Below are 15,815 nucleotides of genomic sequence, written 5' to 3'. Positions count from 1 at the left end.
AGAAAGACAAGGGCTGAGGGGCAGGACTGTTACACAGTACACAGTGATGTCACCAAATATTCTCCATTGTCCAGAGTGAAAAAGTAATGAGATTTTGACATAAAAAGTTTCTTCTGTGTTCTTTTAATAGAGGTATATTGTTAAATTAACAACTCATCACTCATCACAAAGAAAATCTGTACTGTAACAATCTGTTCCTCTGTTTAACGGAGTTCTACAATTATTTAAAAAGTCATCACAGTTTCAGATGAGCATAGGGACAGACAATCATTGCATCACATCCATTTGCAAACACAACATCATCTCCAGGTTGGATTGGTCCCAAGATGCTATAAATTAAATGTTTAAAAGATCCTTATTCATCACATATTAATGCATGATTCATGCAGTTAAACATAAGAGTGGACTGTTATGTTGTTATAATGTATATTGTTAAATTGAAGCACTTTAAATCAATCGCAATTTGAAATGACCGGCGATAGGAAATATAGGCTTTTATGGTAATCAATGCTACGAGGAGCTGAGGACACTTAAGTGGAGATTCCCTGCAAAACTTTCACAATTAACGGCCAAACCACTTTCACTTAGTGGCGCCTCAAAGTGCTTTAAATCACTCGCTCTAATTATAGCAACAAGTCTCCTTGGATTTTTGTCTCTTCCTACGGTCCAGGATATTCAAAGACAGCAGCTGCTCCCATTCCAGTCCCAATGCACATGGACACCACGCCATAAGCTCTAGAGACAAACATTCAGAACAGGAAACCACATGAGAAGGAGACTTTAAAAAAAAAAAAAAAAGCCTGTTGGATGTTAATATTGCATGATTGTGCTATGAGGTTTGGATGAAATGAGTCTTGGACAGCAGCTCTGCATGTGGTCAGCTGCACACTGACCTTTTGCCTCTGCGTTTGAGCTCATTGAGCAGCGTCACAACCTGACGAGCCCCGGTGCAGCCTAGAGGATGACCCAATGCGATGGCTCCTCCATTAGGGTTCACTTTCTCCATTGGGATTCCCAGCTTCTCCACACAATACACAGCCTGACGCACATCAACAAACACGCATGCATTTAGAGAAAACCTCCCGGCTTTTCTACTGTTGCATCAGTTTGACAGACACAGACAAGCTGCTGGATTTAGCGCAGGAAATCCATCAACATTACCAAAACGTTTGATCTGGAGGGTTTAAAAGGAACCCGCGTTTCTGAGCTTTTCATAGTCCTATGGAGCTCACCTGACTGGCAAAGGCTTCATTGATTTCAAACACATCAATATCAGCCACAGTCAGCCCTAAGGGGAGGAAAGGACTGAACATCAAAAACAGCCCCTGCAGGATACACATAAACTGACAAACATGTCCCTACACACACAAACACACACACATCTTACCTGCCAGCTCCAGTGCAGCAGGGATGGCATAGGCTGGTCCAATGCCCATAACATCAGGGGGCACCCCGACCACCGCACTGCCCCTCAGGACCCCCAGCACCGGCAGACCACAAGCCTCAACCGCAGACCTGCGACCCACCAACACTGCTGCCGCTCCATCACTCACCTGGCTGGAGTTACCTAGGACAGAGTACATGTTTGTGTGTGTGTGTGTGTGTTAGCAACTGCTGAGTGAGATGCATTTATCTTGCACGGTGGACTGACAATTACAGGATTACTGCTGCCACACCTGCCGTGGTGCTGCCATCTGGTTTGAAGGCCGGTCGGAGCTTCGACAGGCCCGCCAGTGTTGTTCCAGGTCTGATCCCGTCATCCCTGGTTACCGTCACAACTCGCTCTTTGCCCTCGTCGTCCACAAACTTGGTGGTGACCGGAACAATCTCCTGATCGAACAGTCCCATCTTCTGTGCCCTGCTGGCTCTGTTGGAGCACCATGGTAGAACTTGTGTGTTATTCATAAAAACACTCTAAATAAGACGCACTTGAGCTGCCATCAAAGTGGAGTCCAGGGACCACCGGGTGTCCTTGAGACACTTCCAGGGAATCCTTAATTTTATCATAATTTAATTCACCAGAAATTGTTATGATGGAATCCACTTTGAATCTATTTGTCAATATTTAAGTATGACATTTAAATAATTTAAAACTAACCAAAATATCTTTTCATATATCATGGCAATGCCACTTCATATATGTTTCAAAAGAAAGTTTCAAAACACTTGACCTAATATCCCACTATAACCATCATAAATATAATATCATAAATATAATATCATGAATATAACCAGTTGAGCTAACTAATGAGATCATTACTTAATCCTTTTAATGCATTAATTAGCAAAGATTTCTATGATAACGTTCTTATCTTCAAATTATTAAATGGTAATTATATGAACTCCACCTTAAAGTATTAAGCAGTTAAGGTATAGTTAGATATTTGTAGTTTCAAGAAATATGATTGAATTCTGATTGATAAGAACATTTATGGGACAAGATGCTCCCAAATCTAATCAGATCATCTGCTCTGTAAGCTGAATCTGTGGTTAAAGTATGATGCTTCCATCAATTGTATTCTTAAATTACTGCAGTCACAAAGATGTGTCTACACACAGACACATCATGTTCTGAATATCATACACCATGGTGACTGGACATAAAAATGTGATGCTGATAATCTGTTATGCAATATGAAAAAAAATAGCTTTATTACTTTTGCTGAGAATTGAAAGCGAAGGCATCCTGCTTTTCTCTGGAGACCCCGAATCTCTCTGCTACATTCTCTGAGGTGATGCTGCAAAAAACACAAGGAAGAGACAGAGACACACACACACACATACACACACACACTGAGTGTTATTGTTCATAACAGCTGCCTGTGGTGTTCATCTACACCACAGTTCAGAGGCGCCGACATCTACAAGCACTGCAAATCCACAGAGAGATGCAAATGTCCAATTGATATTCACTGCACTCGAGCAGTCTTATACAGAGCAAAGGCATGTCTGATCACAATAAAACAGTGCTGTGTGGAACTAATCTGAAGAGAGCATCACTGAGGCCAAGGTCAGCACAGCATTTGTTATTCTGATAGCCTGGTCTAATACGCTCAAAAGAGGAGAGAAAGAAGCCTCCAGTGCTGTCCCTGTATTTTGCTTGTGCCCGCTGTTGAGAACACACAGGTAAACAGGCGGGCCTTTTGTGTGCCTCCTGTTGCCCACACAATACAAAAGGCAGAACAGTCCTGACGCTTTTCAAATGAATTAAAACATTAAAACATCTCTACATAAAAGATACAGGTGCAGAAAAAAAAACTCAGCAGAGGTCTCACCCCATTGGGATGATACAGTCCCTGGCCTTTTCATTGTCCATCAGCCTGGAGCTCACATCGCCTGGGCTTCCTATTGATCGCAATGACATGCTCTCCACGCTGCCACCAACACAGAAACACAGACACATGGTCACTGGGGCCTTGGTTTTGTCAGGAGCAGGGATATACACCCCAGCTCTCAATACCTGATTAGACACCAGAGCACCTACTCCTTTATCTCTAAACTCTGTGTTTCAAGTATTTAAACACATTAGAAGGCATTAAGTGCAACATCAGCCTGTTAAGTAGGACACGATATATTGATTTCACATTAAAGGAACTGTATGAAACATCCTGCTGTAACAATGAATACAATGGTGTGAATGTGTGCTCGTATATTTGTTTACAGTCCTGTAAGCATGACTGCAACGTGAAGAGTTTCAGTATTTAAACATACATTTTAAGGTTGCATTAGAAAATCAACACTGAGTGAGGAGTCGGGGTGTGTTGATACTGCTGGTGCAAAAAAACACTGGTATTGTTATTGTTCTGAAAATTGTATTATTGACTACATATTGATTCTTGTTACAGCTTGTCTCAAGGTTACAAGTTTGCTCTCTGCTTACCCACAGGCAAGGCCCATGTCAATGGACCCCGTCCTAATGGCTCCTGCAGACACAACATGGAAGGAAAGGTTGTAAATAGTGTTCATGTGCTCACTTTTAAGTCATTATGTGAAGACTGAGTGACTACTGAATCATGAAGTTTATTTTTGGTGGCATTTCTGCTTTATTCCATTGCAGTAGTTTTTACCTGCTATGTTAAACAGAGCCTGCAACCCAGAGGAGCACTGTCTGTTGACGGTGTACACAGGCACAGCATCTGGAAACCCGCTGGAATCAATATACAGCAGTCAGAAACCCGTCATGAAATTTTGCTTTTTTAAAAAATTATTATTAACTCTAAAGGGAGATTAATAAGTGTGTGAAGCGCTGAACATTCTAACCTGAGAAAGTGTGCTACTCTGGCCATCAGAGCGCCGGCCCCAGGCTGCAGCACATTACCTGTGGAGTAACATGCAAATGAAGGCAGGATGCACAACAATGATAGGCTGCCTTATAACTAAATTTCCCTATAGTAAAATCCCATATAATTCTATAATAAGCTGCAATACACACTAGAGAATAATGTAGTAATGTTTACTATTTTTTTAAATGAGTACAATATGGATTGTGCTGCCCTAGATACTGCAATATATTCAAATAACCACAGTTTCTAACATGCTAAAAGGATAGAAACACTACAAGTGCAACTAGTACAGAAGAACTGTCAACAACGTACACCACCACGGTGTAAATAACCAGCTAGACTGACCGTGTAATATTTATTATGATTGCATTGAGCTGCTTCAATTGCAGCAAATCAGCCTGGAGCAAAACTGTAAGAACTGGAGTGATATGTGAAAAAGTCATGATGCTCAGGGTTGATGACGAGGACGGGCTTGTTGCCTCACCTACACACACGTCTCCCAGTTTATTGGGTGACAGTCCCACATCCCTGAGGACCGCTGCCATCACAGCGCTCAGCATCTCGTCAGGCGTGGTGTCCTGACAGCACAGGGGGGGACAGAAAGCAGCTGCTGTCATCCACATGAAACACAATTCACACATGAATGCAATACACCACAGAGCAGCAGAGGTGGAGTAACCAATTACTTTTTGTGTACTTGTACTTTTAAGTCAGTAATTTTACTTGACTACATGTACTTGTACTTCTCTACATTTTAAATCCCATCCATTACAGAGAAGCAAAGATCAATGGCACATTTGGAACTTTTCATAATAAAATGTCAGTCAGTAGAGATGAGAAGAGGAATCTGTTTTTGTTTGTTTGTTTTTTGTCATTTCCAAATTTCACAATAAAAGGTGCACGATGAAAAATTGCAGATGGTAGCATTTAGACTCAACTGGAAAATGTGGAATAAGAGTGGAAAAAAGAGGAATAAAGCCAACCTTTACTCCAAATACTGTACTGTTTACTTTAAGTACTTTTAACAGTACAATCTACTTGAGTATCAGTGTGTAGTACTCTTTCCACCACGGGAAAGCAGTAATGCGGTTAGTATCTCATATTTTTAGCGGTGTTGGTGCATTGTGTGTTACTAATTGATCTGCTCTCAGAAAGCAGCCCACCTAAAAGTTCCTGCAGTGGGCCAAAGTCCACAAGCTAATCCAACTTTACCTTAAATGATCCTCTCTTAGCTTTCCCGATCGCCGTCCTCAAGCCGTGAACCACCACGATGTCCTCTGGACCCGCAGCCGCAGCCGCTCCGCACTCACCGCCCGATAAGTCCCGTCTCGGTTCAAAGGTGTTTTCACAGGTGTACGAGGGGGACAAATGGCCAAGTATCGTCTTGACTCGCTGCATTGTAGTTTACTTAATGACTCGACTAATATGTTAACATACAAAGGCACAAATTGGCTCGATAGCAGTGGCACTCCGCTGCAAAGACAGTGTAATCAGCTGGAGTTTGGATCAAAAATAATAATGACACAACAACGACTTCCTTGTTATGATCCTTTGGACGAGAAGTGAAGAGGGACAAACTTCTTCGCGCCAGTAAGGAAAGCGCACGAATTTCTCTCATTTTCGCTTATTGATGTGTTCTTGTAGATGGCAGAAATGTACATATGTATACAGAGGTGGTGTGATATGTCCTCATGTGTCTTGTGGTTTCACAATGGCATCTTCAGTGTCACTGAAACTATACAATGTACTTTTGACTATACAGTAAATTCATGAGATTTTAGTTTTGCTGTTTGCTGATGCTTACAATGTCCTTCTAACATTTGATGCAACATATTTATTGGAGCTGTTTTTGCAGGGGGACTTTCAGGACACACTGGTATGCAGTTGAACCAGAATAATTTAGTTTAGATTTACCTTTACTGGTCCCCTAAGGAGGAAATTCAAATAACACAACAGCAGCTGACATCAAACTTAACATCAAAGCAAGAAATACAAAAATGGTAGGATGAGATAAAATAGGAATAAGACACAGTAGCTCCATCAGTACATACATCTGCTGTGTCTGTGTGTATATAGTACATTATGCACAAGTGCAAGGGTCATGGGTATGTGCTGTATATATAAGCCCATCCAGTTGTGACCTAGCCATTACAAGTTATGTTAACTAACTGTAAATCCTGCTTCTGAAGCACTGCATGCTATGGATCAGGATTGGTTTAGTGTCCATGCGGTTCCTGATACCTGGTACTGGGTGGCAGGGATCAGGAAAAACACTACCGACCCTTTGTCCCTTTGTGGCGCCTCACATCGGGATATTGAAACTGTTTCTAAAATATACATACAGTACACTTGTACATTACCTGTACACGTGCAAAATCTTTGGTGGTGGCTGTTTATCTGTGGGTAGTGTGTGGTTGTATGTCTGAATCAGTGAAGGTAGGAGTTACTGGGTGCCCTGGTGTTGTAGAAACTGATGGCTGATGGCACTAAAGAGCCGCCCAGGGGTTTTGAGGCATGTGGCTTGGATTTCCTGATGTTGAGCTGAAGGTGGTTGCTGTCACACCATGCTATGAAATTCTCAACTAGGTCCTTGTACCCCTGTACCCTGCCCCATTGTCGGCTGTATCACAGACTACAGGGGGAGGGAGGAGGAGTCATCTGAGAACTTCTGTAAGTGGCATGTTCCTGAGTTGAAGAGTTGCTTTGTGGCTTCTCCAGGTGTGTGTGTAAGCTCTGTGAATCAGACAGATGATGGCGTCCTCCACACCGATGTCAACCTGGTGCACAAACTGCACTACATCCAGGTTGTTGCGCCGCATGGGCCTGAGGTGCCATAGACCCTCTCAAAAGTCTTCATGACATGTTCCCTCTTGGGCACCAGGACTATGCAGGATAGCTTCCAGATCTTTGGCACCTTTTTCATCCTCAGGGAGAGGTCAAAAAGATGCTTGAACACTCCTGCCAGCAGGTCTGCACACACCTTGAGCACCCACAGGTTGATGTCATCAGGTCCTGGCAAGCTGCTGTCTCACCTGGCTGCTCGTGACAAAAGGGGGAGAGTGAAGGGGTGATAGGAGGAGAGTGGGTGGTGGGAAGGCAGGAGCAGGAGAGGGAGAGAGGAAAGGGGGAGGAAAAGAGGAAAAGGGAGGCTGTTCACCAGGTTGCAAGAGGTGGTGATGTTATTCTGCAGGACTGGAAGATGTTGTCTAGAATAGAATAAAACAGAATACATCGAATCAGCATCTGCCTCATTCTGAGAGATATTTTGCCTGCCAACTCTCTCCTCTAAAAATTGCAACCCGTGTTGTAAGTGCTCCAGGTGTCCAGAGGGGGGCGGTGCAGATCCTGCAGTTCGGCACGGCCGCCTTGGAAACGAGCGCACCGGAGAGCGTCACCACTTCCTGAAGCTCACGTTATTGCTGACATCAGAGGCACAGCTCCATGGAAAAACTCGCAGCTCCGCACTGTAGTGTGGAGGGGAGAGACAAGCAAAGCGGAGGGTAAACGGCTGGGAGGGGGAAGAAAAACTTTACTCTGAACCGAGAGCCGTTGCAATCTTTTCTTTTCTGTAAATACGACCGTCATCCCTGGATTATATTCACCGAGGAGGAGAGAAGATCTTGCAAGCCTGAGTAGATCCCGTGTGTTTTGTGATTTCTGCGCTCCATAACTGAGCGCAGTTTCCGGATATTAGCCTACTGTTTTGGGAAGGCTTGCTCTGTATCTGTTGGATTTTTTCCCCCCCGCTATTCCTGTCCTTTATTTTTGATAACTTGCACTAATTACTTCAACAACACAAATTCTGCAGCCAAATCCAGTGTTTCCTCAAGAATGGGGACGCACAGATAACAAGGTAAGAGTCTAACCTCAAGCATTTTTCCATTTGTTTTGTGCCAGTTATTCAGAGCATTGCCTTTAGACTTGTATTTCATATCTGTGACTGTCCAATCAAATGCCACGAGAGTCCAACTGACTTTCTCATGCAATTCAAATGGAATCAATGTGCTCATTTTAGCCCACAACTGGTATTCAAATAGTGCACACAGTCATAATGCAGTGTGTCTATTTCTTGCAGCAAGTGTAAGTGTTACCTAGACGAACCCAAATAGATTTAAACACAATTTGCAAGTGTGCCCTCAACCTTGTAATAATAAAATTTGGACAGATCCACATGCAACTCTTTCCAGTCATGATCCATGTTTTCTTGAGAGATTAATGGGTTGCACTTAATTGCTCGTGATTATTTATCACCAATGCAAAGCAAATTTGTAGATGTACTTTTTTGCCAATGTGTGCTTCAGTTCTTTCAGTAATATTCAACTCACTTATCAGGAGGTGAGAGTGAAGTTCTGGAAAGTCATTGTGTGACTTTCCTAGACTCACTCCTGGCCTGTGAGAACATCTCTCCTCTGTCTTTCTCTGCTGTCAGTCTTCCAGACCTCTGTGATTCAGAGGCTGTGGTCAAGTAAACCGGTGTTTTCATTGGAGGGAGGAATCCTCAACCCATGTCCGGAAGAGTCGTCCTCATGTTTTCTTTTTCTGTTTTCTTTCCAACCGTGTCTTCCTGGGTTGCTGTACTTAGAAGCCTGTTCCAGCCTATCTCTAGCCATCCCTTTTCAAAGGATACATGGTACACAAACATACACAGGCCATTTTTAGGATGAAAGGAGGGGGGGGATCTTGAACTTAATCCAGGGCCGGAGCTCCTCTCCTAAGGCAGCACACATCCGAAACATCCCACCAAATTAGATTTTAATGAGCCTGTTATGTTCATCAAATCAAATCTGTTTGAATTGCACTCACAGGGGCCTGTGATGGATTCATTTATCAGCACCTTAGCCTGCCCCCGGGGCTGTGAAAAAGCCTTAAAGCTGGCTATTGGCAGACCAGGAGGGAGTGAGAGTCAAAACTGTCAAAGTGGAAACCGCCCACAGATATGGTTGGTGTGCCTCAAGCAAAACAGTCCATTTGGCTGATAACACCACTGGATCCCACAGTAAATGCCAACCAGAGACGGAAGTGCCGGTTTCTAATTCTGTTTTGATGGGACAGATGAAAAAAGTGGTTTGAAACCAGAGTTTATCGCTCCTCTTACAGGCTTGTAACTTTGTGCCTCTCAGCTCAAGCTGTTGCAAGGTCAGCGTGTAGCCTGTTGGCGGAGACTTTCAGGGCGTCTCGTTTTATGGGATTTGATAAAAGCCTATGGAAAAAAAAAGCTGTTCAGAGTCTTGGTTTTCTACAAATAAGACATCCACAGTCTGTCTTATTATTGAAAGGAGTGTTTGAATTATAGCATTTCATTTACTGCAGTGAGCTCATGCAGGCTACATTCCTACAAAATGCAGGCATCCTCATCTCATAACTTTCCTTTAATGCCCTGCTGTCAACTTCCACTACAGTTTCATTTTGGCTCCGACACAAATAATCATGTGAGTGTCTTATTTGATTATTATCATTATTATTATTCTTGTTTTAGAGTGAACACAACCTCTTCACCCTCATGCTGAAGGAGTCATGAGAGAGGAACTGTTTAGGAGCTGGTAGCCATGGCAACAGCATTAGTCCTATGTTTTATTTTGGTGTGTGTTGTGTCAGACTATTAGCTGGTTATCTCATGCTGAATTCACACAAGTCTAACCAGACCGGACGCCCACTGACCAGAGGGCTGTAGGTCAAAGGTCAGTGTGACTCATTCAGGCGGGCTGACTATCTTCGCTCACAGGCCTGTTAAGAAGTTGCCTGGTTACTTTAGAAAACAAGTCCAATGTGTCATAAGGTGTCAGAGGACTTCGGCTCTCACAGGCGCAGGGGTGGTGGATGTGTGCATGTTTCTTATGCACAGGCTGTTTATTTTTATCCAAGTTGTGGTTTGTCCAGCGGGTTTCTGCCCCCTCCTTCACATAAACCAAAAGGAAACAGTCTTGATTGGGCTTTGTCTGCACGGCCGCTCTGACCGTAAGTACACTGCCTTCATCAGCAGCAGCAGAGCCAGAGACTCATGCATAAGCATCAAGGCCAAGTTTGTGTATGGAGCGAGTCGTGAGAAATACCAGCACTTGTAACAAATCCTTTTTTCTGGATTGTTCATGTGCTCTTACTCCTTGAATGGAGCTGAATGGAGTGGGTTGAATGAAACTGTCAAGAAGGAGTTTGTGAAATTTTGATTTTTTTTTTTTTTTTTTTTTTTTTTTGGCCACACTCACTTTACTTCTTGTGTATCAAGCACCCAGAACTGGGAAACACTTCATGGATAAGTGGCTTAGTGGCAAAGTAGAAATACCTTCATGCCTGTTTCTGAACTGCAGCTGTTTGACATTTGGTCTCATGAAATGGGTTTAAGTCTATGAGCTGTCTCTGCATGGCTGCATTTGGGTGGAGCAACACAATGAATGAATGTGCTTGTAATAGCATGTCACGGCATAATGGAAAAGACAGCTTACTTTACAGATGGTGCTTAGATTCCTATCTAGGGGAAATATGTTTCTATTGAGCCAGGGAGTTGATGTATTGTGGACAGCAGGAGAGTAACTCCATCATCTGGCTATTTTTAGCCAGCGTGGTGTGGTGGATGATAATGGCACACAGATCTACTTATCTCTCAGCTATACAACCAGCACATCCACTGAAGAATATCCTCTTACTCTGAGCCATTTCTGATTGTTACCAGTGGATTGAGTTGATGTAGTACATCTCCCTCCACTGTTCTTGGACCCCTTCAGAAATACTGTCCTTGATGCCCAGATTTCTCCACCCACCCACTTTCTCCTTGGGATTTCATAGGGTAAAAAATCGAAGTGATAAAAATCACTGCTGCTCCCTAAGATGAAGAGATCCAGTTCCCTTCTGTGCTTGGCACCCTAGTGCACTCTGTCTGATTTTGCAGACATTTACACTTGAAACTGCAGACACAAAGCTGCAAATTAGGGCATCAAATCTAAAATGAAATCCCCTTTTACTGAAGTAACTGGTAGGTGTATAAGATAAGGGAAGAAGAATCCTCTTAGGTGGTTGTTCTTGAAGGAGTACTTAAGTCTTGCATCCGAGTGAATTCTCTACCATAAGCAGCTGGATCATTTATGTCACCAGTGCATCCTGTGAGACAGTTTTTTTCTCAAGTAAGAGAAGCCAAGGTTATGATAGATAAGTGCTAAAGCCCCACACAGAGTCAGAGTCATGAAACTCCCTCAGCAGGCCTAGTGTGCAGGAGGAGATATTGTCTCACTTCCCAGAATCTGGCAGCGCAAACCCCTCTGACTCATCTCGGGTGGCTACAGTACGACCTAGGGCAGCATTTAGCAGACAGGACACCCCCACTACTGACCTTTTTAATAGACCAAGTCACCTTAGCAACTGCAGAGAACAAATCACCCTTTGCTTCCTGTCTATGCTGCGATCCAGACAGCCTACCGGGTATTGTGACCAGCTCACTGCTCCTTAGTGGCGTCCCAATCCGGCTTCACATAGTATGCTTTATAAGTGATGTCACGAACAGCACAGACAGGTGTTGTTATGTAGGTGGCAATAAGTGCTTTGAATGTTGTGATTTTGCAACCTGAAAGAGGTGAAAAGGTCTCGCTGGTTTCATATTGTCTGTGCAGCAGTGTGTCAAAGGAGCAGTTCACCCAAAATGCAAAAAAGATATTTTCCCACTAGTGCAGTCTGCCCATTCAGATAGTGACTTATTGTTGTGATTTGTTGAGGTTTCTAGTCTGGCATGACCTTCACCTCAATACAGTGGAGCTGGATGTGTATTATTTTGTGGCACTCATGGTCAAAAAAATAAATGTGAAAAACTCAGCTCTCTCCAAAAACAATGGCACACACACCTGGCATAATGCACAGTCCTTTTGGGGAAAGAGTTTCTCTGGGAACTATTTCCTGCCAAAGAACACCAGCAAACTATATCTGTTCACCCCAAATGAATATGAATAAGAGACTGATAGATACAGTTTGCCAGTGTTTTTGGCCAGGAAATAGTTTCCAACCAAATTCTTTGCCCTTGAAGGATTTGGATTATGCTGGGTATCTGTGTCATTGTTTTTGGAAAGAGCTTTTCACATGTAAATTTCTGACACTTTGAGCTCCACAAGTCAATACCCATCCAGCCCCATTGTATTTTGGTGCCAGGAGACAGGGAAGATTGTGGCAGACTGGAAACCTCGCCAAATCATGCAGAGACGATCTGGGTGGATAGATTACACCAGTGGGAAAATTTCTCCTTTTTGTATTTTGGGTGAGGACTTCCTTTAAAACGAATGTGGGATGTTATCAAGTCAGCAGCACACCTTAATTGTGATTCTAAGCCTTGTACTTTAAGCGGGTTGTTCTTAACCATATATCACTGAGGCCCAAGAGTGTGCAGGGTGCTGATCGATCACAACACCAGCTGATTGCACTGATCTTCACACCTACAGCAGAGAGGGGGCGCTACCACTGAAATCAGCTGGTAGTGACGAGCCACATGACTCAGTAATACTGCTATCAGCTTTTAATGTCTTCCATCAATGCTTTGTGCCCTGACCCCGGATCATAGCCTCATTGATCAAACTCTGTTGGTGAATGGAGGCTCAGTGAGTCCAGCAAGCATCCTGTCAATAAATAATTTGACCCCTGAAATGGCCACTTCTTTGGGGCTCCACAACAGTGATGTCAGACATGAGGTCATACTGTTCGGGCCACTGGGCAGCTGGGGAGCAGCCCTCCTCCTCTTCTCTAGTCTGGCCCCAGCAGAAGGGGAATTACCCTCAGAGCCCCACAGCTAGCACTCCACTGCTCACTTTGTAACCGAGTGATGTAACAGAGCTGAAAGACGTGAGTGCATATGTATGTTTGTGTGTGTGCATGCATGCATATGCGTGCCTGCGTGCACAGCCCTGGCTGTGATTCCATCTAAATCATTCCAATAAAAATAAAATTGCACTGTGTGGTTTGGAGGACTGGGCTGTGCTTTGTCTGGCTCATACAATTCCCATATCCCTTCTCTGGAATCCCATCCTCCACTATCCTCTTTTTAATTAACATTCTCTGTCATTCAGAAGACAAAGGACAGGCTTTCACCAGTGGCACTGTGGTCCAACTGGTGATGTTGTCCATATCTGACTGTAAAGTGCGCCCCAGTGTGTGTGAGGTACTTCTGGATGTGCGTAGTTGCTAAGAGGTCTTGCCTGCCTCTTCGTGATTTTCCTCACAAATTATCTACTATAGAGCAAGTCTTTTCCTGGAGGAAATGTAGCTGCGGAGCAACAAGAGTAGTGGCGATTAGCATTTGATCTCCAACGAGTGGGGCTGTCACAGCCCCCGCCTGCCAAGAATTGTGTGGAGAATTGGGCCGGCGATCAGTGGGCACCACTAGCCTGGCATCACGCTGGGCAGAGGGGCTAAACAGATGGGCCATCTGGTGACTTGCTGGCATAAGACAGGGGCTATACTGTTTCCCAGTGAGTGTGTGTGAGTGTGTGTGTGCGTGCAGCATTAACAGCCTTGGCGGAGTGGTGTTAGAAGACCACCTGTCTTGTGGCTGTTCCTCATCTCTTTCATGTGTGGTCAGCAGCTCCTCTAGCACAGCCTGATACAGGGCTTCAGTGTGACCTATCGTAACCCCTCTGGAAATGACACCGTGGCTTGTCCATATCAAAGTGTACCAGTGGTACAGACAGCCACAATATTGATGTGCTACACTCCAGCTCTTATATTCTTGAAAGGTTTTCTCAGGTGTCAGGTAGAAATTGCTGTTTTCAGAAAGCTGTCAGCCCTTAGCTTGTTCTAGCTTCATTTCTATAGCCATTATTCTAACAGCCAAGCCTGATCAGCTAATCCCAGCATGCCTCTGTACAACATAAACAACCATAAAATACAAATTTTCTTTGTAAATTTATCTTCTGCAAACCACATTTACCTGAAAATGTACATCTGGTCTTTGGCATTCATTATGTATTTTGTTGACTATAACAGTGGTTTTCAAAGTGCGGTTTGGAGGCCCCCAGGGGTCCTTGACGGGCCTCTAGTGGGTCCTCAGCAGAACAAGGAGTAGGTTAATCTCAATATAATTTAATTCACTTGAAAATGATACAATACAAAAAAAAAAAAAAAAAAAAAAAAAAAATGTGAGTGATTATTTTAACATTCTATTTTAATCACACCACTTTCAATCTATTCAGCAGAGTTCAAGTATGCCACTTAAGCAATTTAACATTTCACACAAATCAAAATATTTTTTTCACATCAGGGACAAAATCACTTCAAATGGGGGTCTGCAGCTTAATGGAAGTCAACTCGGAGGTCTGCAGCACGAAACCTCAGAGGAAAATACAATGATTGAGTATCACAGACTTGTAATAGACAAAGTTTTTTTTTTTTTTAACTTTTTGACTTTGACAAATTTGTTGACATAATATGATTGTGACATTGATGTTTTGATGGGGAGGACGTGTGTGTGTGTGTGTGTGTGTGTGTGTGTGTGTTGGGGGGGTCACACCAACGTAGCGAGACAGAGAGCTAGAACTATATTTGTTTATGTGTGTGTGTGTGTGTGTGTGTGTGTGTGTGTGTGTGTGTGTGTGTGTGCAAGTGTGTGTGTCAGTGTATGTGTGAGAGGGAAGGAGAAAAAAATCGTGCTTGATGAAGCAAAAAACAACACCACTTCGTTTCAAAGCTGCACTGCTTGCTGCAGTCTGATCTGATATTTATTATTTTCTGTTTATTATCGTCTCGTCTCGATTTCCCACGGTGGCCTGAGACATCACAGTCGCAGAAAATTTCAAAGGAATTAAAAAAAAAACTCAATGAAGACGGTGACCAATCAATCTTTGTGTTTACACTGTGTGACCAGTGCAGAGGATGTCATGAAACTTTTTGCCAAACACATGAAAGCAACAGTGTTATGATGGGTTCAAGTATTATGACCCAGTATTTTGTCCCCCTGTATGTTTGTGATTTAAAGCCCGGAGCTCTTGTGATTCAGACTGCTGACAGTAGTTCACTGTGTGCCTCCATGGATCCGTGGTGTGTTGGCACCTTGTGACTTTGACCCTCGGGCCACACGTTGCTCCCGTTGCCGTCTTCGCTGCTCTTAATGAAAGCCTTTTCCCAGACATGTACAGCAACTCTTTGTTTTTCTGGAGGCAGGCTGGAGCGTCTCTCTCTGCTGAGTGTGTGTGTGTGTGTGTGTGTGGGACAAAAAACAAGGCTGGTGCGAGAAGGACTGGGCAATAAAACCATAACAGTGATGATCACAATATATTTCTCCTCTGATAAAAAATCAATCAATTCAGATCACAAGTGAGGAGACACACACAGGAACTGCACACTCTGTTGTTTTATTAGCTCTCTGGATTGTTCAGATCTCACACAGAAGCAAAAAGTCATTTTTAAATGTGACAATAGCTGTTTGATATATATATCAAAATTAATTATTGATATTGACTTAAATAATGCATTTTGTCATGGCAACATTTTTGGCCCTCAATTCAGACTTTGAAAGCACAGTCAGAACACACACACACACACACACTCACACGCCCACACACACACTCA

General features: G+C 43.4%; 2 protein-coding genes across 2 annotated transcripts in view; one reads left to right on the top strand and one right to left on the bottom strand.

The window, feature by feature from the left end:
* Positions 1-107: 107 nt before the first annotated feature.
* Positions 108-5,835, bottom strand: acaa1 (acetyl-CoA acyltransferase 1). The gene is made up of 12 exons (XM_030078917.1): positions 5,496-5,835; positions 4,768-4,861; positions 4,261-4,318; positions 4,068-4,147; positions 3,881-3,923; positions 3,276-3,374; positions 2,658-2,738; positions 1,677-1,867; positions 1,388-1,567; positions 1,233-1,288; positions 894-1,039; positions 108-735 (listed from the first exon to the last, which is right to left on the bottom strand). Exons 1-12 carry the CDS (start codon positions 5,679-5,681, stop codon positions 660-662), a joined length of 1,290 nt encoding a protein of 429 aa, XP_029934777.1. The 5' UTR covers positions 5,682-5,835; the 3' UTR covers positions 108-659.
* Positions 5,836-7,734: 1,899 nt separating this feature from the next.
* Positions 7,735-15,815, top strand: part of map3k22 (mitogen-activated protein kinase kinase kinase 22) — a 40,506-nt gene continuing 32,425 nt past the window's right edge. Inside the window, exon 1 of the mRNA XM_030079499.1 lies at positions 7,735-8,136. The gene's annotated coding sequence lies outside the window, so the exon portion shown is untranslated. The remainder of the gene's footprint in view (positions 8,137-15,815) is intronic.

The sequence above is a fragment of the Myripristis murdjan genome, chromosome 20, assembly GCF_902150065.1.
Source record: "Myripristis murdjan chromosome 20, fMyrMur1.1, whole genome shotgun sequence".
Taxonomy (NCBI): Eukaryota; Metazoa; Chordata; class Actinopteri; order Holocentriformes; family Holocentridae; genus Myripristis; species Myripristis murdjan.
Note: the sequence above shows the minus strand (reverse complement) of the source record. Positions and strands in the feature narration are given on the sequence as shown.

Coding starts and splice junctions, on each gene's coding strand:
- acaa1 (XM_030078917.1), bottom strand. CDS start 5,681: ATGCAGCGAGTCAAGACGATACTTGGCCATTTGTCCCCCTCGTACACC. Junction 4,148..4,260: donor AGAGTAGCACACTTTCTCAG/GTTAGAATGTTC, acceptor TATTGATTCCAG/CGGGTTTCCAGATGCTGTGC. Junction 1,289..1,387: donor TGCTGCACTGGAGCTGGCAG/GTAAGATGTGTG, acceptor TCCTCCCCTTAG/GGCTGACTGTGGCTGATATT.